Genomic DNA, 26041 nt, shown 5'->3' with positions numbered 1-26041 from the left:
ATGTGATAGCATAAGGATCCCATTGATGCGTCTTATTAGCGGTGTTGTGTTGCTGTCACACTCAGTGAGACGGCAGTTTCTGGATAAAAGACTGTGGGCCCCCAATTGTTGCACCAGTGCAGGACTGACCGTGTTAAAATTTGTGTGACATCTAGCACAGAACTGCTAATCATAGCTTGCACCAGCCATCAGTCAGCCATCGAACTGTCAACCAACACATGCAAGGACATCTGTAGTACGGGTGTCCATGGGGAATTGATATGCTATCATTTTGTCACATGTAATTAGCAATTATGTATCCCCTTTGGGGGTAATTTTCATATGAAAGCCAGTGAGACCATTCGTTGTGGCACAAGCTGCTCTGTTTTCGAAACATTTAGGACGTTAAATTCATTCTTCAAGGCTGCTGCTTTCTCTTCACGTGATGCAGATAGTGGTTCATGCACTTCTTCAGGATCTTTCCAACTTTGCTTCGCTATGCGATAGCCATTATATTCCTTTGACTTTGAATGTACATACTTGTTTATCAGCCTCACTGGGTGCCCAGTACCAAAGTGCTGTCTGTCTGAGGCGATGCCTGTTGTTGGAGCCTATCATCTCCATTTGTAGATGAGTCAACTTCTTCAAAGTTGCGATCATCATCACTACAGTCTGGTCAGTCCATATTCATCAAGTCGCCTAAGCCGTCCTTCGCTTCAGCACTTTGCACGTTGACACTTGGGTCATGTGCAGTAAACAGTAAAAGAACACGTGCGTTTTGCTCCAGCTGCCATGATGTGCACGTGCATTGAGGCTGGTTTATGGCAAAATTCATATGGTTCAAGATATTGCCAGCCGTTTACGTGGGTGTCACGCACCTGGTTGCAGTTTGTTGTTGGCCTGGCCTGCACTTGACCATTTTTTTTTGAACAGCCAGTGCCAAGTTGCATTTCAACTACCAGAAGTTGCACTGCACGCTTATAGCTCTGCTGAAGAAATTTAAGGAACTGGTGCAGCGAGTGTACTTGAATGAAACAGACCTAGTGTTAGCAGAATCTGAAATATACATGTGGAAATTGCCATTTAAATGCTGCCCTGAGAGTGTAAATATATTAGGAGCACTTGGCAGAAAAGTGTCATGTGAGCATTTCTTACAAATGTGAGGTATAAATATAAGGGAAAGGGGGAGGGAGTTACACATTGTGCATGCACTTTTATTTTGCAAGTGTTCTGCTGTGCTTGTAAATAGCTCATTGATATTGCCTGTACAGTTGTGTAAATAGTAACTAAAGGCGCAGTGTTGTGCAGACGTTAAGTGTTGAAGTAAGTCTGGCCATGATTGGTGTTGAGAAATGTGTTCAGATCTGAATATTGTATTTGAAAAATTAGCTTGTGTGCAATAAACTGCTCGCTTTTCAACCTTGTACTTTTGGTACAATTTTTTGTCGGAATGCCATCTTCACTCTGCTGAACTGAATTCCTGCCTCTAAATATACAAAGGCACAACACTGCTGCACATTACAATCATTCTTGTGTTCTGCTTACTCTGCAGCAATATTGTTATTAATGACTATTGTGTAAAGCATGTATAAATTACTACAGTGTGATGAAACAAAAGAATGATGTAACAAGTACTCTTTAAAGCAGGCCCTAAAACCAATAGTGTCAACCAATTGTTATGAGATCACTATATTAATCCCCTTGCATGCTTTAGCATGACATATCACAGGCAATTGGAAGGTGCACAGGCATTAATCCTGGATAAACCAGGACATCATGACAATCGGTAGGGGCCATGCCTCGTATGAAGGGCATTTGCTGCTTTGATCTTGAGTTTTATCCGTCTATAGCTACTGATAACACCGCAGTATTATTCAAAAAACCAGCTTCTGCTTTTCATAGTCCTTACCTTGACATCTTGAGAAAGCAGAGGTATAGGAATGTTACAGGCAATGAATAAGCATTTCATACATTTCAGTTTTTATGTCATTTTCTATCATATCTCTTAGAGCATTTCATGAATGCCATCTTGTCGATCCACTGCAATTGCTCGTAAGGCAAGTGTCGTTGGGTATAAGATAACTTTACCAAAACAAGAAAGAGCGGCATTACCTGCCAGCATGCAGATGCTGTGCATGCTTTCAAGTGGTTCTTGTGAAGTTCATTAGTGCTAATGATGTGGGAGATTTTTCCTTTACTCAACGCATTTGGGAGGTGCCAGGTTGGATCCCCAGTGCCCACGGGTACCCACCGGTTTTTAATGGGTACAAGATTTCACCTGCCTTGGTCCTCGGCTCTTCTAAGGTGTGATGCTTGAGAAAAGGGTCTCGGACCAAATAGTCACCTTGATGGATCAGAGATAAATTCCGCCGTCAATAAGCAACCCTAAGTCCACGGTAGAAGTCCATTTGTAGCCAACGGATCAACGTTCAGCGAGAGGTGTGTGCGTTCTTTCGGAAGAACTGCAGGCGACGGTGTGTACTCGCGAGAGGGGAGGCGTCGTCGCGGAGACACCGTGGCTCTGGTCTGTCGTGTATGTTTCTCTTTTGTCCACGCATTTCGCGCCGTTTTGTTTGTGCCTGAATCAAGAGTAGCAGCCGATTACTAGCATGGCACTAGATTCTCCTGTCAGAACAGCTCATGACGTCGCACACAGTGCTACGGATGGTTGCAAAGCACTTACTGTTGATCATTTTTCTGGTGGGTGCTCAAAGAAAAAAACAACAGAAATTCAACAGAAATTATGCACCATATTTGTGTTCAGTTTTTGGGCACAGAAATTCTGTTGGGTGAGTGTTGTGTAAACGCAACACGAGTTGAATTTCCATTGAATTTCTGTTGGCTCAACACATGCTCAACATTGCGTCAACATAAATTCGACGCTCATTTTTACAAGGGAAGATAACTGATGGCCGTTAAGGGTGACAGACTGGATGGCATTAGAAGCCAAGCGTATGAGGGTGCGGCAGAAAATGGACGGACGAGGTTAAGAAGTTTTGCGGGAATAAGTTGACCGCAGCAGGCACAGGAAGGGTCAGCTAGAGACATGTAGAAAACGCCTTACTCCTGCAGTGTACGTATTCTGGCTAATGAAGATGATGATGATGTGCAAGGCCTGAAGTAGTATTCCATCACTAAATATACGAAATACTTAGGTTTGATAACGGAAGAAGATTCCGTGTTCAAAACATGTCAAGTTCTTGCAGTTGCCAACATTTTATCCGATCTTTCACACTCATCTAATTGCTAGCGTGAAGCCCTCCGGTGCCCCGTTAAAATGCCTCCTTGCATTTCTAACTGCATGAAGTTACCTTGCAATGGAGAATATGCCTCCATTGCCGACAGTAAGTCTTTCGTAATTACGTATGTTGAGTGGCCGAAATCTACGCTGAAAGCTGTGGGATACACGAGTACCCCATTTGCTCCCCCAACCAGTTGAGAGCACGCGAGCCACCCGGTAGCGGGTGGCTCGCGTCGCCAATTACGCGGGAAGGACTAACGCCATTGACCGCCGAGGAACCCGCTTCGCCTGCCCCCTGGGCGCCCACCCCTACCCGTGAGTCGTGTGACGACCGACGGCCACGGTAAGCAGCCTCCTGCCTTTGTTGTTCTTCCCAGACTGTATATTCTTCCGGCGCGTAGTGCCTTTTATTTTGTGCTGACACTAATAAATAATATCTAACAAGCTCTGCCTCTGCCTATTTCGCCCGCAGACCCTCCGTGGCTACAACTGATTGCTCCTTGGGGTGGAGGGCACGGGTTGTGTACAATTGACGCCTGCGTGTGACTGGCAGGGAGACTTGTCTTCCCCGCCGGCTGCGCGCAGTGTGACCCACGTAAAGTTTGGCACCATATCTCGCTCCTAAAGCGGAGTGCTCTAATGGACTGTTTACTTTCTTTGCACTCCACATAGGATAATTCATTTTACAAAACGGGACTCGGATAGCGGATCAAAAATTTACGCCCTTTGCAGTTGCCTATTTCGCCCTGGTGCAGCACAATCAGCCGCGAAGCATGACAACGTACACGGTCAATTCCAGCCTGTCTTAAAAGACAACGCACAGTCACACCTATTACATGCTCGACTTTGCAACATGTTAGAAGTGACTGTCCGGTAGCTCTCCGCCGTGCCTTTTTTGCTGTGTTCCGTGCGTCACACCATTCAAACTCCTCCTTGACGAATGCCAAACCGTGGATAAGAATGAGTGAAGCTACCAAAGACCATCCAATAAATGTCGTGTCCACAGTAGTTGAACCGACCTAACGAACCTCAAGGACGCAGCCGTCGACTGCAGCTACAGGCTGTGCTAGCACAAGGCGAGTGGCACTCAATCAATGGTTGATTCCCTGCATGTGTTAAGAAATGCTCCCAAAATATTCTTCACTCTAAGAAAAAAAGGTGTGTGATCCTTGTGCTATAAGGAGGTAAATCCACTGACGCTGTGGCGACCCCGGTTTTTGGTGTAACGTTACGCCTTCGTCGGTGGACTAAGTACGCACGGCGTGATGTTATTCCGTCTGGTCAAATGTAAGTATAACCCTTTGATGACTAAAGTTACCCTTCCTCAGAAAGACTGACGCTTAGGCCATGAAAGTGCGAACATATGCTTCACTTTCTGGTGCATGCTTGCGCCAGAATCAGGTCCTTATATCCAAAAGCGTAAGAAGTGCAGCTACACGGCAAAAATGTTGCCCTTTTGCCGCTAAGGACCTTGGAGGAGAAGGCGCTTGTCAGAGACCTTTGGAGCCCAAAGGCGCGGCCTTAGAGAACGTGCAATCGCAGTTCTATCCAACGTCAAAAAGTAAAAGCAATAAATATAGACACAACCATCAATGTTTGAAAATATTTTTTTTTAAATAAGAGAGGAGTGTCTGGCTTTGCTTTTTGTGCGGGTGTTTATATTTTATGCCCAGATTTCAAGGCATTTAAGGTATTGCAGCAACACCGAGTGCCCCTGGTGGCCAAGGCAATGCACAAAACCTGCCGCTGCTGATGAGAGTAGCTGTTGCAGTACTTTTAAGGAAGCTATCAGAATAAAAAAAATTGTCTGAGCTCAACGAATGAACAGAAAACCTCACTTTAATTTTAAAACACTCACTCCAGCCGCCTCGAGCACAGCAGCGGGTGCTGAGCCGGAACGATTGTTTTACCTTTCGTCTGCACTGTGTAGCTGCGTCGCTGTTCCTTTAAGCTTTCGCTCCTTTGGTGAAAAAAAGGTGGCTTTGCTGGAAAGGCCTTCGAGGAATGGCGTGTGACAGGATTGTAAGCTGATGCTCAATCCCGGGGCGTAAACTTATACACGCAAGGGCTACACTTAATCGTGTCTAATGAGCTTACTACAAACTTTCTAAAGAGCAAATTTGCCCCTTATCAGTGGGCGTAACATTGCTATGCAAGCGCACATGGTTTCCTCTTTTAGGTGCACTTTTACGCCATATTAGGAAGGATAACGTAAGCGTAAGCTTACCCTCGCAGGGGCTCTAGTTACCTAATCAATATATTACAACGCTTCTAAGGTGCAACTTTGCACCGTGTCAGTTGACATAACATTCCTCTTCACGTGTGCATGTTTTGCTCTTTTAGGTGCATTCTTACGTCTCTTTTGCACGGGTAACGTTCGCTCCCGTGATATTCTCTGGCGATACGGTGCTTTGTAATGTTCGTTAGTTTTTTATTGTGGTCAGAGAAAAATTGCAGAAAAACTGTACACAGAGGATAGGAAGATCGGTCTTCACGTTTGGGCGTCAGGCAAGAGGCTGGCCTCTGGAGGGGCGCCGCTAATCATTCATCATTTTGGGACTCGCCCTTACACTTATAGTTGAGGTCGTTAAGATGTAGCAGTTTCCGGCTGGGGCAGCGGCAATTGATGCCATTGGCTCAGGGACATGTCATTCGCTGCTGGGGTTTCTCTTTTCGCTTCCCGCTTGAAGGCCATTTCATGCTTTTTTTCTGGTACCGACATATTCCTTTGGAATAGTGGCGAACGCTTGTTACCGGAAGCGTCGGTCGACACCGGGCCGCACATGACTAGGCACCTTAAGCGTACCGTGTACCATGGTACTGTTACCGCGACCGGAGTACCAGGAGCCCTGCACGCCGTCACTGCGCATGCGCAGGTCGCCTTGACGCCTCCAGATGGCGCCAGGTGCCCGGCAGCTGCGCGGAAGCCTTCCGCATCGTGACCAATCAGTGCATGCTTATTGCCGGCGGGCGGGATTTCGGTACTCCAGTCACGGTAACGGTAACACGGTACACGGTATGCTAAAGGTGCCTATTAACTGGCAGCGGCACTGACTGATCTTTAGCGCAAGCGCTTCGGCATCGGGGAACACAATGCTTCGCGTTCAACACTAGTGACGGCAGCTTATACGACAAGGAAAACCCTTACGGGAATATCCAGGGAGCTTGGGGAGCGGAGGAAAGGGAGCATGCAAAAGCTCCAGGACACAACACGAGTAAAAAGAGAAGAAACTGAGAACAAGGAGGCAAGCAGCCTCGTCCATAGTGGTTGAGATAATGGGAGATGTACGCAGTGATTTTAAAAGAGCTAGTGATATAGACTTGCTTTGTATTTAACATAGAAAGAACGCCAACCAAACATAAAAATAAAATGAAACATGACGTTTCGGAACATACTCGGTTCTTTCATCTGGTGTGACTGCGGAGGAGTTGCAGCTTGCATTTTTAAGCCTTCACTTAGTCTTCCGCCGGGTCACTGAACGTAGGCCGTGTATGTAAGAGGGTGCATGAATTCCTAGGGAGCTGTTAGCATTGCCCCGCGTCTGAATCACGATTCGAGTAAGAGCTCTCAGCGCGGGCGCACAATAGCGCTCGGCGTCGTACATCGGCGAGACCAAGAACTTCGCCTAAAGAATGAAGCACCACAAAGCGGGTGTAAAACAAATGAATTGGGAACGAAGCGCGGGGCGGAACACTGTGAGGCTTGTGACCACAAGACTGACTTCGAGGAAACTATTGCTCCGGACAGCGAGCCGCGCCAACGCAGAAGGCTCTTAGTTGAGTCATGGCTTATTCAGCCGACGCGGAATACGCGCCCTTCCGCGAGTTTCTTCGGTTACCGAGCAACACGCTCTTGTCCCCCTTGGTCGATTTGAAATTTTGAGTAACGGACTCACGACAAAAACTCCTTAGACTAAATGCTGCAGTGACACGTGGCCAAAGGCGCCTTCCGTTTCCCCTTTACTGCCCAGCCTTTGCTACAAGAATTAGCGAGCGTGCCATGAGAAATGTGATATATAACAAAGTTGGAGCATTCTTTTATTGATTGCACCATAATTATTTATGACACCCAGTTTTTCTGCGTTCTGTTTTTGTCGTGGCGTATGTCTTTCAAGTCATTTTAAAATATAGTGGAGAAATAAACAGAAAATTGCATCGCCACGGAGGAGGAGACGTCGTCGCCGAACACAAGTTTCCTTCGCACAAATCAATAGGTTCACCTGCGTTTGCGCCCCTCAGCATTTCCCTAGTTCTTCCTGCCCCTTTGTAAAAGATAACCTTGGGCTCACCCCCACCCGCAGCCCGCTAACGGCAATGCTGACAAGGGCAAATTGCTTTTACGTTATCACTCGCAACATCGACTGAAGTAATATGTAAACCACGAATGTCCTACAGGCGAACGCGAGCTTATGGTGCAAGTTTAATCATCACACTAAATCCGGGCCCGCCGATCTTGCCATTACGTGCAGTTGAGCGCGAGGAGGAAATGTGCATCGCTTGAAAATGGACACAGATTAAATGCGCGTAGAACATGAGCGTTGGAGCTGATCGTTGCATCATGCCTAATTAAAGCATCGAATGTTTTAGTCGCGCTAGAAACAGTCTATAAGGAAAAAAAATCTAAGCATTTGAATTCCGTTTTCAGCACAGACTGCTAAGCTTCATCATTTTACTTGATGTAAATTTCCACACAAGAGAAATCGACCATTATATACCTTCCTTCCCGCCCCTCTATGAAGTTGGCCCGCGCATCGAGGCACTCCACACGATGGATAGATGGATGGATGGACGGAGGAACGGACGGACGGACGGATGGATGGATGTATGGATGGATGGATGGATGGGTAGGTGGGTGGATGGGTGGGTCGATGGATGGATGGATGGATGGATGGATGTATGGAAGGATCGATGGATGGATGGATGGGTGGAAGGAGCGTCCTTTTTGAAACGGGGTGATGGCAGTTGCTACCATGCTGAGCTTTTCCCTAGGGTCCTCTAAAGGGTGCAAAAGTCCTTATTACCCCTCTCTCACACCCTTTTTTCTTGGAGTGTTCCGAGAAGCTGGGTGTAAACTGTGCAGTCGATTCTCTTCCAAATTTTTCCACACGACGGTTTGGGCTCCCAAACGTGGTTGAAATATATTTTGCCGCCTTTTAAACTCTTGGCCTGGTGCTAAAAATAGTCACATGTGGAGAAAGTTATCAAACCGAAGCGCGGGGAAGACTTACAGCCGCCTAATCGCTAAAATATGCGGCTATGCATATTTATTCACAGTAACACTTTATCTGGGTAGATGCAGTTCATGTAACGAAGAGCAGCTTCCATACAGTCAAAGAGGAAAAGCTAGGAAATAAAAAGGTACAGTGCGGAGATGCCTATGGCCGAAAGAACCACTACACCGAGTTTAAATACTTGCACTCCTTTTTCGATAAAGAAAGGAATAGCGTGTTTATGCGCAATTTATTTATCCTTCTTTATCAATCATTCTTCTAGCCGACCGCACTGTGTTGTGTGTTTCAGCTTTTGACCCAGTTGTGCTTCCGAGCTGTCCATTTAGAATAGAAGAAAAATAGAGCATACTATGACGTTTATGCGGGACGTATGGAGCGGCGAAAAGGTAAGCGACGGTCTGTTCCGGTAGCAGGCAGACTTCCGAGAGACCTGAAAGAAGTATTCGGGGCCCAGAGAGCAGCACGGGAAATAGAATTCAGAAAACTTGGTGTAAGGGTGGCCCGAGCTAAGAGACCAATGCCAAGCAGATGCCGTGAACTCCACTATGGTGACGACGATGATGGTGTAGTCATGTGAGAAGGCAAAGATGAGGATGATGATCAATTTTTTTGGCGCAAGGGCATATATGGCCAAAGAGCGCCATGACACAAGGTATTTTTGACTTCTCAAGGTGGGGTCAAAGACCCCTTTCCCAAGCATTTCACCCTAAATAAGCCGAGCACCAGACCACGGAAAAGCTTGTACCCATTGTATCAACGGTGGGTACATGGCGATACTGGGGATCGAACCCCGCACCTCCCGTATGCAAGAAAAATAATACAGCGTCTGAATAAAATAAAATTTAACATCGGAGTTGAGGTTATGTGACAATGTAGAAAAAAAGGTAAAGCTACAGGCGAGTTGCTTAATGAACTGAGAGGAATATACACAAGTGGCAGCTTGCGACTGCAAACATGCAGCTTCGTGGAATTAAGCTTCAACGCAGTCCGGAAACCATACAGTTCAAAGGCACTACAAACTCTTGGGTCGACTTGCTTCTTAACCCCAGGCTAGCGTAGGGGGTCCCATTTGTGGGAGGGTGAGATGAAAAGTTATTTTTCAGCTTTTGAGAACGTGCCTATTCCTTTCAGTATAATAAAACGCACACTTTTTTTCATTCCGAGAACGCGTCAAGGTAAAGCCGCCGCTCTTTTCTTAAAAACCTGCTTACACGGGCATTTTTTACGTGAAGTAAAACGAGTGCTTCTAAGAATAAACACCGGAAACGGCAATATTCCTCACCAATGGCTCCACCAGTAAAATTTAAATTCCTCCTTAGCATCCACGCTGTGCTTCGGAAAATGGTCATACAATGCCACTACTCATCGTAAGATGAGTTTTGCATATAATTTTAACTACTATTTGTTTTGATAGTGTAAGTAAATTGATAGCGGTCTTGCCTCGTGCAGTACAACTACTTCGAATTAATTGTTTTTTATTTGGTTCTTGAGAACGCACGCCTGTGTCACAAACTTGTAAGGGCCATCTCGAACGGGCATCAAGATCGTGGCCATACAACGCCGAGGCGAATATCCCGCGCTAGTCTAGACACACATTTCGAAAACGTCGCTCCGCTGTGGTCGTAGGCGGTAATGCCCAGATCCGCAGGAGTGTTCAGCACCAGCATATTGCCGACGCCGAATGACGCGAGCGATGTCACTGCTCCTGGAACGAGGACGCGTCCATCTTGAAATATTGTAGGTTGGCGTAGATGAGCAGGTTGATGATGATCACAGCAGCCACAATGAGCACCTTGACGGCCAGCGAGAGAACCCTGCGCGGCCGCTCCTCACTCAGCGCCCCCACGTGGTTGCTGCTGGGCCCCGCATCGTCATTCCTCAACGCGCCCCTGCGTAAACAGTCGAGGAGAGCACGCGTCATTATAGAGCACGCAAGGTAGTAATTAAATTATACTGTATTGAAATTGCAGCAAGCTAACACAATCTTCTTCATATTTTACAATATGACAAATCGCTAGTCTTGGCGGGTAACGCAACATCGTAATGAATTGCTCCGGGGCTGTTTTTTTTTTGCATGCAAAATATTGAGTTTTCAAATTACATTTATTTAAAAAATCACTGCTCTTTGTGTCAGAAAAGCGAGGCAAAATTCTCGACGCTCCCTTTGAGCGTTATTTGCTACTGCAGTAAAATAAATTGAGCAAGTACAAATGTGGCACGAAATTTGCCGTACCATAGGAAAGCCGGCACAGCGCGGAAGCCAGCTCGCCTGCGCGCGCCGTAGAAAATTCTACAACGGTGAAGAAACCCCGGAGAGCGCCTAGCCTTGTGTGCGTCGTTGCCCTCTGCACTTGAGGCGACGGCAAGGGAAAAATGTCCGCGCGCACTGTCGAACAGCCGAGAAAGTGGGCCCGGCCGGCGGTAACCGTTCACCGCCGATAAAGCCGGGCTAGATATGGCCGCCCAAGGGTCAGGCGCTGGCCGGAAGCGGCCAACGGGGGTGTTCAGCGCGGACCAATCAGGGCGCGACCGCGTGTGATTTCCGCTCGCTTGTACAACATGGCCGCGCCTGTGGAAGCGCGGAGCAGGGCATCTCGCTTCACCATGAGCTTATCATTGCCGCTACATTGTCTCACGTTCACGGCAAAAAAAAAAACGCACAAAACTTTCGCTTTGCCTGAAGATGCCTGCACCACAAACGCAAACTTTCAGAATGCTTCTGGATTTTCAAAGCTGCTAGGCTTAGCCGCTACGCGTCAGTTGACGTCCGGAAGCGCGGCAGGTTCAAACAAGTTAGCGGTTTCTGTTCAGAAATAAGTCACAAAGAATAATTTGTCCTCTTTGTCGTCGTTGAATAAATAATGCTTAATTTTTAAATGCAAAGCTGTTCTTTTAAGCATTTTGCTGAGCGTATGGAATCACGCCGTTTATAGCAACACTGAAATCCTGGCGGCAGCGGTGTGGCGGCAGCCGCCCCTTTTTCCGCCGCTTGTGGTGCAGCATGGCGGGAGTCCGTCGGCGTTCCGCCACGCCACTGAAAATCCGCAGCGCAAGATGGCTCCATGTGGTCGCCCTTAAGGGTGTCTGAGAGTGCACGCTAAAGTGCGCGAAAAGTGTGAGAAAATGCTTGCGGTTTTCCAGGCAGAATTACCGACCGTCCAGCTTACTGTCCGTTTTATATGAGGGCATCTACTAGGGTAATAAAAAATCGGATTAGATGAGCCCTAGCATTCAGTCACTCTATCGCCCGGCACAGCGTATCTGGATTAAAGCCACAGATGCTTTTCTTGTGGCAGTGAGTGCAAATTCGGCATACTGGGAGCCGGTTAAAGAGAAAGCGAATCATCCGACATGGTAGAACTTAGGAATCCTTTGAAGCCACGTCATCCCGCGTATACGTGAACGATGGAGAGGCCTCACCTGGTTGTTCTGGCACGGAGAGTCATCCTTGCACGTGGACGAACCTTGTCGGGTGTGATCTTCCTCGTGTCGCCTACGCTCAGCAGACCCCGGTCGTCGACCACAAGTGACGTTACCTCCGTTTCGCTGCGATCCATGCGCACAGTGAGGAAGGGAAACAGGCTCAAAAGTGTGCTTGACCCTTGAGATTCAAGCTTGTGAGATTCTCAGCTGTCTAGAGCGTGCGCTTGGTGAAAGTATCTGTTTGGTTGTTCTGCTAAGCCTTTTTTTTCTGCCTATTTGCAAACTCGCTGTGAATTAAATTCGGTGTGCTAACTTTTAAAGCTGTGCCAAGATCCGCCTATGTCCAATAGGAGCGGTCTGTGGCAGACAGTTGGGTAAACTGGCGTCCCATTGTCAAGATCAACGGCTCCATTATTATCGACAGAAAGAAAGACGAGCGGCCACAAGCAGCATTTACTGAGTTGTGCGTTTTCCTGTCATAGGTTGACTCGTGCTTGCCGCCGTGTGCTGCCTGGCCGCCCATCATCTGAAACTGAGGCTCTGCATCACCTGAGCCTTATCTTGGTTCCGCAGTGAACTTCACTGAGTCTGCGTCGCCGGTATCGGAAGCAGCGCCACCTGGACCTATAAAAGGACCAGCACTGCAGCAACTCGTTGGGATTCGCGGCCACAAGCAGCATTTACTGAGTTGTGCGTTTTCCTGTCATAGGTAGGCCATAATTTTGAGTTGTTCGTTAGCCCTAGGTGATTTTTGTTTTGGCCGTTGATCCCCCGTGTATGTGCCTTTTTTTGATGTTCAAATGGGTGTGGATCTGTGCACATACCGCGCACGCATTGGTTTGTTTGCATGCCGCAGTCACAGTGGGGTTGAACCTTTACGTGACAGCTCGTGCTTTATTCGCACGCTTAGCCCCAGACCCTCATTGACATTGCTGTGCATTTGTCTCGCTCTGCTTATGCTTCGAGCTGGAGACGTGGAGAGTAATCCCGGGCCCAAGATTGAGGACGTACTGTCCTTTCTGAAAGAGTTTCGTGAAGAAATTTCATCCGATTTAAAACAAGTTAACGACCAAATTGCAAGCTTAAATACCCGGGTCACTGCCATTGAAAAAAAGATTAGTAGCGTACCGGAAATCAAAAAGCACTTTGACGCTGTCAAAAATTCTGTTCAGGAAGTTAAGACAAACATATCTAAAGCAAATGAAGAACTCGTCGATGTTGTGGACGACATAAGTAACAGAATGAGGCGCAAAAACCTTATAATCAAGGGCATACCCGAAGAGGGCCATGAAGGATACGCCGAATCCGAAGCCATAGTGAAGAAATTTTGTTCCACTCACTTGAAGGTCAACGTTGGAGACATTGATCGTGCTCACCGTATTGGTCAGCGCCGTCACAGTTTTCACCGTCCTATTATAATTAAATTCCTCAACTTTAAATCTAAAACAGAAGTCCTACAAAATGCCCATAAACTGAAAAATCTCGAGTTCCCTAAAGTGTGGATAGACTAAGACTTTTCGCCTAAGGCACAGTTGGCTCGTAGGAAGTTGCGCGAGTTTGCTAAGAGCAATCTTGAGGGAAACGAACGTTTTTCTATTCGTTATATGTCTCTACATTTTAAAGATTCTGTTTACCGGTTTGATTCAGTCACTAATAATGTTGTACAGATTGCTGCAAGGAACCAACATTCCAGTAATTGACGGAAAACAACTGAGAGGCGTAAGCTCACGCCCGTACACGCAGTCTCGTTGCTCTTGGCAAATTTCCGCAGCCTTTTTCATAAAATTGATGCACTGAAAACGCTCATACATACTTGCACCACAGATATAGTAATAGGTACGGAAACGTGGCTTTCCAGTGACATCACTAATAGCGAACTTGCACTTGACCCATCTTTTGTAATCTTTCGAAAGGACCGGGAAGGCTTCCGAGGAGGCGGAGTTATTGTGGCCATTAAAGATGACTATCAACCGTCTCTAGTGATAATCGACTCTCCTCTTGAAATAGTGTGGGTCTCTGCACGTATCGGACATGCGCAATGTGTCATTGGTGCATGCTATCGTCCACCCGATAGCCGTTTGGAATTTGTTCATTTTTTCAATGATGCTTTACAACAGGTCTTATCCCAGTTTCCAAAATGCATACTAATATTAGGGGGTGATTTTAATTACCCAGGTATCGAGTGGTCAACTTCTTCCTTAAAGGAAAATTGCAACAGATCTGAGTGTCTTCATTTTCTACAAACCTTGTATTTTCATCACTTAACTCAAGTCGTGCGCGAACCAACTCGGGGTGAACACATACTAGATATTATTTTAACAAATCACCCAGACCTTGCTGCGACACATGTGCTAGAACCATTAAGTGATCACAAGGTGGTGCAATGTTCCTTTTTATTGAAATCTGCCAAGAAATATACAGCGAAAAAATACGTTCTCAACTACGCACGCGCCGACACTGGCAGAATAATTGATATGTTAGCCACATTTACAGCAGACTTTGCAAACAATTTTAAAAACAGAACGGTACATGATAACTGGAGCTTGTTCCGCGATAAACTCAAAGAAGTTGAAACTACATGCATACCAAGAATGACCATCAGCTCAAGGCAGAACGATCCGTGGTTTAACCGCGAAGTGAAGAAGTGTATAAACAAGAAGAAAAGAGCGTTCAGAAAAGCTGCGCGAACAAACGCTCCAGAAGACTGGCAAAATTACAAAACCATAGCACGCCATACAGAAACAACAATTATCGAAGCTAAACACAAGTTTTTTAATTGCACCCTTCCCAATATGATAAAAACTGATCCGAAAAAGTTTTGGCAAGTAGTTAACCCAAAAGCAGATCACACTGCTCCCTTACTACTTTCCGAAAACGGAGCAGTGCTCAACACAAAAGATAGCACTGAGCTATTTAACAAACGCTTCTCTGCAGTTTTCACTAACGAACTGCCACTTGATAACACTCACATACTTGAACAACCATCTATTCAATTCCATTTTTCATCCATCATAATAACGGAACATGGTGTTTCTCGTGCCATTGACAGGCTTCCTCATAAAACCAGCCCAGGTCCTGACGGTATAAGTGCTAAACTTCTAAAATTAACCTCGCACTACTCTTCAGTTTTGTTATCTCTAATATTTCAGCAATCACTCGATACAGGGTGCCTACCGGAAGATTGGAAATCAGCATTAGTGATACCGGTATTTAAATCTGGTAATACAACAGACCCTAATAATTACAGACCTATATCACGGACATCTATCTGCTGCAAATTACTGGAACACATCCTATACTCTCACATTATAGCCTATCTTAACGATAATAACCTGCTCCTCAATAACCAACATGGCTTTCGCCAAAATCGGTCATGTCAGACGCAACTTTATGAACTTGTAACAGATATTCACATTTCTTTGCATAGATTGATTAGTACAGACGCCATTTTTATTGACTTTTCTAAAGCTTTCGACCGAGTACCTCATAATCGACTAAAACTGAAAGTTAGAAACCTACAGCTTAACTACAACAGGACGCGATGGATTGAGGAGTTCCTAACGAACCGATTTCAAGTAATCAGTCTCAACAACTGCTTTTCCAACCGCACTCACGTCACTTCGGGAGTTCCTCAAGGATCCGTCCTTGGGCCACTGCTATTTTTAATATACATAAATGACATCGCAACTAATATTACCTCACAAATACGTCTCTTCGCAGATGACTGCGTCTTGTATAATGAAATAAGCTGCCCTGCCGACATCTCTGTGTTGCAGTCTGATTTATCAAAACTAACTGACTGGTGTGACACATGGCAGATGGAAATTAACATAGCCAGAACTAAACACGCAAAATTTGCTTCGATACCTCGACCTACCTCTGACCAATATGCAATACGCGGTATTACTGTTGACTCAGTATCTTCAATCAAGTACTTGGGTGTCCTGTTCACCTCCAATTTAAGCTGGAATGCTCACATTGAACACATCACCACAAAAGCATGCAAAAAACTTGGTTACCTGAAACGTCACTTACACCTTGCTAACACAGATACCAGACTTCGAGCATACAGTTCTCTTATCAGGCCTTCTTTAGAATATGCGTCAATAATTTGGCGCCCCCATCACTCTAATCTCACGAACCTACTCGAATCAGTTCAAAATAAAGCCGCACGGTTCATCTTAACTTCATACTCGCGATATCAAAGTGTGTCCGCCTTAAAGAAATTACTTAATCTCCCTCCACTTGACATGCGCAGGAAATTATCACGGTTGACCTTCTTCCATAGCCTTTACCACAGCAACACTGCATTCGCTCGAGCCCATATTCTTCCCGCTCCCCACATATCTACCCGCACAGACCGTGTTCATAAAGTAAAACCTATATTTGCCAGGACTAACGCTTATCAAAATTCGCCTCTAGTTTTATCTGTTGCCGAATGGAACTCGCTACCTGCAAACGTTGTCTCGCTTACGGAATCATCATCATTTCATGCAGCACTGCTAACCTTTTTAGAGTGTGTCAACCTGTCCGAAACCACATTTCCTTGATTATTTACTTAAACAGTGTTTTCAAGTGCTTGGCATTGTGTAAAATTCATTCCGCTTCATCTGATATGTATCTGTGTAGGCTGTTTATCTAAATGTTTATTTGATTGTATGCTTAAACTCGTGTTCCGATGGGTACTGATTGTTTGCTTCACATTTTAGGTTCTTATGTGTGTTTCACGCTACTAAACATTGTATAAACTTCGTTACTCTTTCCTTTCTTTCTTTCTTTCTTTCTTTGTTTGCTTCTGCTAGATGTTTTTATGGTTCCTAATGCCTTCATATATTTACATTGTACAGATTTCACCCATGCTTGAACTTTCTCGTCCCCCCCTATGTAATGCCCTAATGGGCCCTTAGGGTACTCAAATAAATAAGTAAATAATGCAGCGCCGATCAGCATTATTTACATCGGTGCTCTTTCCTTGAATGCTCAGTAAGTTGTAATTTGCGAGAATTAGGCGCATGACTACTGCTCCTCTGAACACGCCCCAATTCCAGAAAGAAGAGTTACTTAGTTGAGTTTAGTCAAGGCTCTGCAGCTGGGAACTCTAAGTAGCTTGTAAATAGAAGATTGCTTCCTAAGTGCCCGCGAAGAAGTCGAGTGAATTCTTATGTGCTATTGGAGAGAGGGGCCTCACGTACGCGAGGAGTTGTTTCATTTTGACTCATAGTTTACGGTTTCAATACTGAAAAAGAGAAAACAATGACATACCCTTTTACTTAGCATAAAATGCTAGTATGGGAAATGGGTTCACAAATCAGGAGTGAATGTTCAACTCTCGACTTCTGCAAGGGAGTCACCTTCGAGCGTTCCGTAATACAGGTCGCTAGAAGATAGAGTGGAATATTGTTGTACTTTATAGTTTAGGTGTGATCACAAACTTATGTTATCAACATAACACTATGACGAAATTTTTGTTTCTATAATTTTTTCCACACCAGCAATTTCGTAGACAATAGGCAATAGGGTCCATCGGTAAACGTCGGAATCGGTATATGTAGGTGGCACACGACACACATTTTTGGAAAGAATGGCTGCGGTTTACCTCTGGTTAAACATGGAGTGCCGCGATAGCTACAGCTGGCCAAGTGTATCTCGCTCAGTCGAACTGGAAAGTGTCTTTCGCCGCTGCGTTGCGCTGGGCGTTCCTTCATCTTCGTCCCCGGATATGAATTCACTCTCTCCCTCTCCGCTCCTCCACCACTCGGTTTCGCCGTCGCGCCAAGTCGCCGGCAGCTGCCACGGTGGCCACGGCGCCGCCACGACGAAGGCTCGAAATGCTAGCGAAATGAAGGCGAGCGGCGCCCACACCAGCTGCGTGCTCTGACGTCACTCCGCACATGCGCACAACTGACGAGACGGGCGGCGTCTGCTCCGCCGTCGGCGCAGCGGCGAGGCGCGCGGCGCGCACAGAGGCTGCGGGCTATGATGTCACCCACGCATGCGCACAGCAGGCGGAGCGGTGGTGCTACGGCTCAGCGCGCGGCCACGCTGTCCTCGCGAAGTGGCGGGGGGTGGTCTAGCTATCGCTACAAAAATTAGCTGCGGTTTATCTGCTGGTGAACCTGGTTAGAGAGCAAAAGTTGTGGTGCATAGGGAAACTAGGCGGGGCTTGGCAATTGTAACGTTGTGTGCGTTCCGCACACTTGATAGGCAGCACACCCACTCGGCCAGGTGGCAGTTAAACAATGGTTTATCGCAAGAGGTTGGTCACCCATTGAACGCTGCGGCCTACATCTTCCCCCAAACTGACGTCACAACGGCAGTTTCCATCGCGCGACATCACGCGATTGTCGCTTGACTATTCTACCGCCCTTGACCTCCACACTTGACCTCTGGCTCACTTGAAGGTCAACCGGCTACGCACGGCGAAATAGGCTATACATAGCGTTGTGAAGCTTTCGCTTTAGTCTTCAGAGTGATAGCTGAATCGTCTCTTTTGTTGAGCAAGTTCCAAAAAAAGGCTTAGGGCTATGAATTAAGAGAGATGGTAAAATATTATTAAAGAAAAGAATCCTTAGTGTGCTTAACAGTTCTTTTTTGTACTCCGGAACCGCAGTTCGACGTTTTTGAGAGCCAGTTCATTTTGGAAAATACGTTTTTTCTTGTTTTCCGAGCCTTTTTGACGCTTGACTTAACCATAGCGATTGCCTGTTGGAAACGATTACTATGTGCAGAACGTATTTGACGGTGAGGAATTAAACTTTTTGTTTAAACAAATCCTAGTCGGTATTCACGGAGCGGTCATAAAAGCAGGGGGAGCAATCGTCTATAAAGCAGAGAGCTGACGGTTGAGAGCATAAAAATCGGCGTTTTTATAATCACGGATATATTTAATGCGACTGCTATGATGAAGCACTGTGTAGGTCAAAGAAAAATGAAGCACTAAGTGGTCACTTAACACTGCTAGACACGATGGGGTGGAAAAGATCAGGTCAAGTGGTGAGTGCTAAATCCAAGATGTTAGAAGTAGAAGACTTAATTCGAGTTTCCTGCATTGCAAACTGGGACAAGTTGAATTTACTGCACCAATTTAAAAACCTGTCGCTTTCACTGGAAATACAATTACAATTGGAATGCACGTTAGACCACAAAATATTAAGTAAATTAAAGTCGCCCAGTAAAATTAAAGGATTATTCGGGTACTGGACTCTAATCACATGGATGACGTCATGAAGGTAGAGTCGGTAACTGAGGTGGGCGAAGAGGACGGAGCATGACAGCAAAAGCCCACTACGAATTTCCAGGAACACGTGCGAATTTCAACTAACACAAGTACTGAAGCATTCGCTAAAAGGATTGGAAAACAGAAAAAAAAAGCATCAGAGATGGCTTTAAGCAAACTTCCACCGCATCAATCACCCCTGTCACACTGATAAATGTTAATGTATTTTTACGTTCGAACAATTCACTGCTATATATTAGAAGACAGACAGATTGCGGAAAATGCAAATCCAAGTGCAAACCTATCCATGAACCATGCGGTGACACCCCGAGGAACGCCTGCTAGCTTACTCGCGAATTACTTGAAGTAATGGATCGCAAAACCAACTGTGGGGTTATCTCGCCTACAATGTACTAAGAAACCACTACAACTGTTTATCTCTTGTGCCTGCGCAATGTGTCGCTACTTAGTGACTACCGTATTTAATCGAATGTATGCGGGCCTCGAATTTAAGCCGACACACAGCCCTGCCGCTTGGTCTCGTCCGTGTCGCACTTCGCTTTCTGTGTAGTTCGTTTTAACTGCCCTTTCGATTCTGCAGTACTTTTTTTGTTCTGCCGCGTTGAGGTGTAGCGCGTGTTTTCTTGTAGCCTGAGCCTTGCGCGGTCCCGAGAGGTAGCGCATGCGTGGATGCGTTTTTCTCTGATCAGCCCCTTTTGAAGCGTTGTTTTGGTGCAGAATAAACCGGTATCTTTAATGCTGACTGTGGATGTGTCACTCGTCGGGTGAGACCACGTCTCCTGGAAGGCGGGGTCCTGAACGTTTACTGTTTGTGGCTGCGTGGAAGAACAGGTAGGGCCACCTGCCCCCATTCCCCACACACAAAGGGGAAGAGTATAAAACAGTATTTTGTCAGGAACCTCTTATCATTGTCTTTCCGCTACCCACAAGTCACATGCTAACCCTACTAGAGCTCCTGTCGGCTAATGAAGCGTTTACAAAGTCGAGAATGTGACACTGGTTAAATCAGAGGCCGGAGCAGAGTTTGGCAGCAGCAGTGTTCTTATGCGGTGGTCGCATGCGAACGCGAGAAAACGGCCGCACGTGCCTGCAGAAGAAGCACCGAATCGGGTTGTCACAAGCACATCTTCACTTAATTTTTCTGAGGGCTACTCAAATCTGTACGGAGGTAAGTGCTGTTGTATGGACATTTGTGCTAATTGCGATTTTTAGTGTGTCTAAGGTTGTCTCGCCACAGTGCCTGTCCTTTGACAACGGGTATTTTGCAACCTATGTTTTTTCGTTCAGTTTTACTGGTAGAAACCAGACCATATGAATACTTTTAAGTTTATCTTGGCCCTTCCCTGCAAGTCTCCTGCGCAATGTTGAAAAATAAACAGTAAAAAGTTCTGAGGGTTCTTAAGCCTGCTTACGTAGATGAATGCGAAAGCATGTGTTTTGAGTATAAATCGTCGCCTCTCTTTGCTACTATTTTTCCTCTAAGGAGGATTTGCGAAGATGGTTCGCAGAGTTGCTGTAATTAAATCTCTCCTTCAGCTCAATCTCCCATTTTGGTTTTACAAATTTGGCGCCCATTGCTGCGCCATCGCTTATCGCGATCTTAGTGTTTGTAAGGTTGTCTCGCCCCAGTGCCTGTCCTTTGACAACGGGTATTTTGCAACCTATGTTTTTTTTCGTTCAGTTTTATTGGTAGAAACCAGACCCTACGAATATTTTTTAAGTTTATCTTAAAATGGGCTGCGTCAGTCCTGCACAGCTTTGCATGGACTGACCCTCGGCGACGAAGCAGGCCGCATTTTTGTCTCATAAGTCCAGTATGCTTCTTTGCCTGAACAAGGCTTGTAGCACTGGATTACTCGCAGAACGAAACACATGAATGTTGTCTATTCGAAGCAGGGCTACGATGAGCGTCCAGTAATCGTAAATCATTCTACACGAACTTTTGACACAGCGTTCATGATTAATCTGTCATGAGCATGTTTTCCAGCACCCCAGATGGCATGGAGGTGCCAAGCGACAATTGCTGCGTGATTCTAAGCAATAGAGGATTTTATGCCGAGTTAGCGCTTATTAAGCCACCATTCATGTGACGGCTATCGTTCTAAAGGAGGGTCGCGAAAAATAACCCGAATTGCTCTAGCAACGAATGGGGACGGTGAAGCTGAAGCGGCATCTTACTACCTACCCCACTTACTCAAGTTTAAATCCACCTCGCGACTCCGTGCTACCGCGCACGAGTTGGAAGCAGATGGTCGCATCAGGCTGCAGCAAATTTCTGCCGGAGGCGAAATTTCTCACTGAGCCCTTAACAACTAAGCATGCGGACTGCTCCGAGCACTGCTGTCAAAGCCTTACACGAACGAGGCCTTTCGACCGCATCGAACGAGTCAGTTGAGACGGCTTACCTGTGTTCCACCGCATCAGTCCGCCTAAAATCCTAGTCGACGTCCGAAGCGAAGGCGTGTGCTCTATGTGTACAGCTGCAGTCGCATGATGCGTACTGAGTCTAAAGCAGCGGCGGGGGTCGGCAGGGTGGACCAGCCGTTTTCCTCATTTTCGGCCTTCGCCGGCCATCAGATAAGCAAATTACTCGGCCGGAACGACAATAGCGCACGGAGGACCGCGACACGGGCGGCTGAGCACACGCCGCGCTCGCCACGTGCGCGCGTACCCAGCCGTGACCTCGAAGGCCGCCCTGACTGCAGTCACCCCCGTGTATGCGCGCCAGGTAGAGTTTCCTGCGACGGCAGTTGCATCGGGTGGGTTTTGCGGCGTTCGCGGAGCAGTCATCATGGTCCGCTGCAGTGGTATTACTTTCGGTCGCAACACAGAGAACTCAATGAGGTCACCCTTCGGGGGCTGCGGAAACATTGAGCGCTGCCGTCAACAGCTGCCTGCCATTGGAAGTGTGCCTACCGCGATCATCAACGGCAGTGGACCATGAGCTCAGCCATTAGTGTCAATCCTACACCAATCGGAAGGGTGACTGGGAGGGGCGGGGGGGGGAGGTTTTTGAGTATTTTCGTTTGTTCTAAAGGTGCACCAAAGAGAATTCCTATTGATATTTTTTTTTATTCTTAGTGAAATGCGATAGCTTGGCCACCCGTGACTCGACGTTTCATCGACTGGACAAAATTATTCCATTGCTCAGTAACTTGAGGCCAAAATTAAAATATTGTTACGTGGCGGCACGCTGATGAATGAGATGAGGTGACAGGTGGCTACAGAATGATTTGAATGGTGGACCGCCTGGCGCGAGCACTCCTGCCCGCGCCACTGCACAGTTAGTCGCCCTGTGCTACGTTTAAACGAGTTCTACAAGTTTAAATGAGTGATGCTGGATGGCGCCGGGTACCCAGAGTTTTCTTAATAACTTTCTAGTTTTAGTTGTCTTATTTCTCTCTCTCCTTATGTACTAAAAGCGTTGCTGTAGTGATTGCAGAGGTTACCATTGTTTAAGGTACATATAGTCCTGCGCTTTCATTTGTACTATAAACCTTGCCTGACTACTCCACAGTAAATTTGTGGAAGGTTGTTTAGTGATTTGGTATTATGGGGTTTAACGTCTCAAAGTATCGGGCTCTGAGGGGCGCCGTAGAGAGTGCTGCGGGTAACTTCGACCACATGAGGTTTTTAAACACTCGCCAGGCATGGGCAGTATCGAAAGTACACGTGTCTTCGATACTATCCTTCAATGGATTGTATGTATCGGTATCAGGCATCGCTTGCCAAAATGAAAGTATAGGAGTATCGCTATCGAAAACGGATTTTTGTTATTTCGTGTATTTTAATCACTGCCGATACCGACAAAAACTGTACCGCAGATTCTGCGGCTGCTGTGACGCAGAGCCAGCGGCGCTCAGTCATGCGGTAACACAGAGAAAACAGGAGGATGGAGTGCAGTTAAAAGAGTCCATGCCATTACCATTGGCTCCGTTTGTTTAGAATCTTCCTACGCTCATTGTTATGCAGATAGACGACGTATACTATGCGCTTCTGCACACTCTGTGACAGAAGGAATAATAAAAGACAGGCTCATCGCTGTGGTAAAAAGAACATACATTCGCCCATATTCCAAGTTCTTCTGGTTCCCAATAGAAAGAGAATACTTTTGCCATTGTGTTCAGGTGCCTACGGAGCATTAGTTTTTCTTTTGCCGGCTCGGTAAAGGTAACGCACCCTTCCATACTCGGGTAAACAGGGTCATCAGTGCTGACAGCATCAAATGGATCATCTTACTCGTTGCTTTCCTTTGACACCTTTCTCATAAAGGCACTTCACAGAAACTTTACTTCCGCTTTACCTACAAGACGTATTAGCGTTAACAGATCCCTTCCTCTTTGCGCATCACTTCACTGGCACGGATTTTCTCTTTTTTACATTCACAGGTCGCGGCAATACCTCGCTGGAAACTTTATTAGACAAAGGAGAGATTAGAGCCCTCGTGCCGTCCCCGTGGTGCAGCAGCTAAGCGATGCGCCTTTGTGCCGAGAGATCGCTGTTTCAAGCCTATACAGGAGGTGAAACTCCCCTTTGCGCGAACGAGCGCAGGCGACCAGATAAAATACAGCTTTAGTTTCACGTACGTAAAGGCTTCACGTACGTAGAGCGCTTACGGGTGACCAGCGCGCATGCGCAGAACGCAAAGGGTATACGCGAGTCGCACGTACGTACGTGAGATTCGGATTTTTACGTTGCGGTCTTTGCGTTGCTTGCGTTCGCAGCGTTGTCAAACATGGCGGCGCCCTGCCCGCCGCTTCACAGCGATAACAGCTTCTTCGCTAATCCCTCGACGCGATATCGTGTTCTAAGCTGTTGTATTCGCCTTCAATTTGCCCATTCTTACCCTCGCATAAGGGTTAATTGGAGAGACATGGGAGAGGCCTTTGCCCTGCAGTGGGTGTAGTAAGGCTGATGATGATGATGATGATGATGAAGGTTTCAAGCGGAAAAGAGCTTTTGTTTTACAGACAGAAGGGAGATTTTTCAGCTGTTAAGCCTGACGAAGCAGCGCTCCAACGCAGTTCGACTAGCTTGGCTTTGACTCGTCTTGTCTTAGAGTGGGTACAGCAGTGTCTTCATCTATCAGTAAATGGCGCTAGGAAGAACGCGCGGCGACTGTCGCGTACGTGCAACTAAAAGAGTTTGAAGCGACATGCGCGTATGCTACGTAGACTTCTGACGTTTGCGTACGTGAACTCTGTACGTACGTGAAAGTAAAACTCTCTAAAGTCACAATTGTATGGACGACGGGGCGCATGCAGTGGCAGCGCCTTGCGGCGCCTCGTAGAAGCAGCAGGAAAAAAAAAAATTCAACGCCCGGGCAGGCGGCGCGCGCTCAAAGCAGACGACAAGCAGACGAAATGGGTGTTTGCTTCAGCGGGCACGCCATGACGTTTAATTCCAGTAGTTTCTTTCCAGACCGCCAGGCGCTGCCAGCAGGATAGTGGCGCCGCGGGCTTGTGACCCTTTCTGGTCGCCGCAGACTATAGTGTACTAGAATACTCTCTAGTGGCGCGAGCGGTGAGGCGCAGGCGAGCCGTTTTCTAACAGACGCCATGAGATGGCGCCACCGCAACTTTTCATAGGCACAGAAATTCGTGTAGTTTTGAAAAGGTCGTCTGTCATCTTGCGGTTTTCATCTCATTTACTAATAAGAATCGCTCATTTATTACTTCTTGCTGTTCTCCGCGTGTCAGTTACAGTGACTAGGCTTGTTAATTATTGAAACGCGTCCGAAAACCACGTGCCTAAGCAAGGATACAACATTCCTACTGTCGCGTCGTCTGCTAAACTCCGACTTGCAGAGTGATGTTTTGGCGCAAAACACCATCGCAGAATGACAAGCGGTCAGCATGACATACAGAGCAAATTATTTGCGCGACCATTGCTGTGGTTTGAAGATCAAGACCCGAAAGCAATGCCATTTAGTGTGTGTACTCACAGCCATTTATTGTCCACACACTTTCAGAAGTAAACCGTTTAAGCTAAATTTTATGCGGCATTTTGAGCTCATATATGGCTCAGAGAAGTCAATGGTCTTGTAAATATGATCGATTTACCGCTATGATGTGAGTTTTGGTGTTGTTTTTGATGTAGTAATAATTATAAAATTGATGTCACAGCTATGTACACATGAATACCATATGAAGCTTTTATTTACAACTGACTTCAGTGCAGAAATGATCAGAAAAAAATCTTGTTTGCAAACATCCACAACTTCCCTGCCATTGCCTTGTTCAGCACCTACTCAATTTAAGGTGCTTTGACGCCTGCCGCTTGCTGTCGCTGGCTCGATTAATGCTCTTCGTGAAAAAATGCAGACGAGTAGTTAGGTAAAATGCAGTTATTTCTGCAGCTATGGTATGAGCGTGCTCAGGGCATCCAAGCTTAGTTTGCTGCTTTTGCTTAGCAAGGTCCAAAACATCAAGCACACTTTCAGAGTGCAGCTCTGAAAGGCTAAAGCAGGTTGTGAATGACTCTTCGAGGTCAGCCACAAATTTAAACAACTTGCTTGAAGGGTAAAGTAACCCACCATTGTCCTTTAAACGGGCAAGCTCGGCCATGTTTAAATTGTCCGCTGCCTCCTTGGTGAGCAAAAGAAGGTTAAGACACCTTTCACAACCCGTTTTTAGAACGCATTTTCGCGCGACGTAACCAGCAATGTAAAAGGCTAGCCTGCAGTCGCTTGATGCCACAACAATGGAAGAATGGTCAGGCACAGCTTTTGTGAGCAGGGCGTCGGCTGCATCCAAGTTTCCGGCATCGAGAAATCTGTCAATGAGTTTCTCCCTCCCAGTGCAAATGTCCTGCTCACCAGCCTCTACATTCAAGCTAACGACGGCTTGCCTCTGGGTATACGCACTTCATATATATAGTTGGTTTTTGAGGAAAGGGAATGGCGCAGTATCTGTCTCATATATATCGTTG

General features: G+C 46.4%; 1 protein-coding gene across 2 annotated transcripts; it reads right to left on the bottom strand.

Moving 5' to 3' along the window:
* Positions 1-9909: 9909 nt before the first annotated feature.
* On the bottom strand, positions 9910-21723 carry LOC144096665 (uncharacterized). 2 transcript variants are annotated; one of them, XM_077629501.1, is made up of 3 exons: positions 21517-21723; positions 11872-11997; positions 9910-10340 (listed from the first exon to the last, which is right to left on the bottom strand). In XM_077629501.1, the coding sequence occupies exons 2-3, from the start codon at positions 11895-11897 to the stop codon at positions 10148-10150; spliced, it is 219 nt and encodes a 72-aa protein (XP_077485627.1). In that variant the 5' UTR covers positions 11898-11997; positions 21517-21723; the 3' UTR covers positions 9910-10147. The 2 variants fall into 2 exon arrangements, with proteins under 2 accessions (XP_077485627.1, XP_077485626.1); XM_077629500.1 differs by lacking the exon at positions 21517-21723 and adding an exon at positions 17471-17787.
* Positions 21724-26041: the final 4318 nt, after the last annotated feature.

Source organism: Amblyomma americanum, chromosome 7, assembly GCF_052857255.1.
Source record: "Amblyomma americanum isolate KBUSLIRL-KWMA chromosome 7, ASM5285725v1, whole genome shotgun sequence".
NCBI classification, from domain to species: domain Eukaryota; kingdom Metazoa; phylum Arthropoda; class Arachnida; order Ixodida; family Ixodidae; genus Amblyomma; species Amblyomma americanum.
Note: the sequence above shows the minus strand (reverse complement) of the source record. Positions and strands in the feature narration are given on the sequence as shown.

Coding starts and splice junctions, on each gene's coding strand:
- LOC144096665 (XM_077629500.1), bottom strand. Junction 10,341..11,871: donor CTCCGTGCCAGAACAACCAG/GTGAGGCCTCTC, acceptor CTGTTTACGCAG/GGGCGCGTTGAGGAATGACG.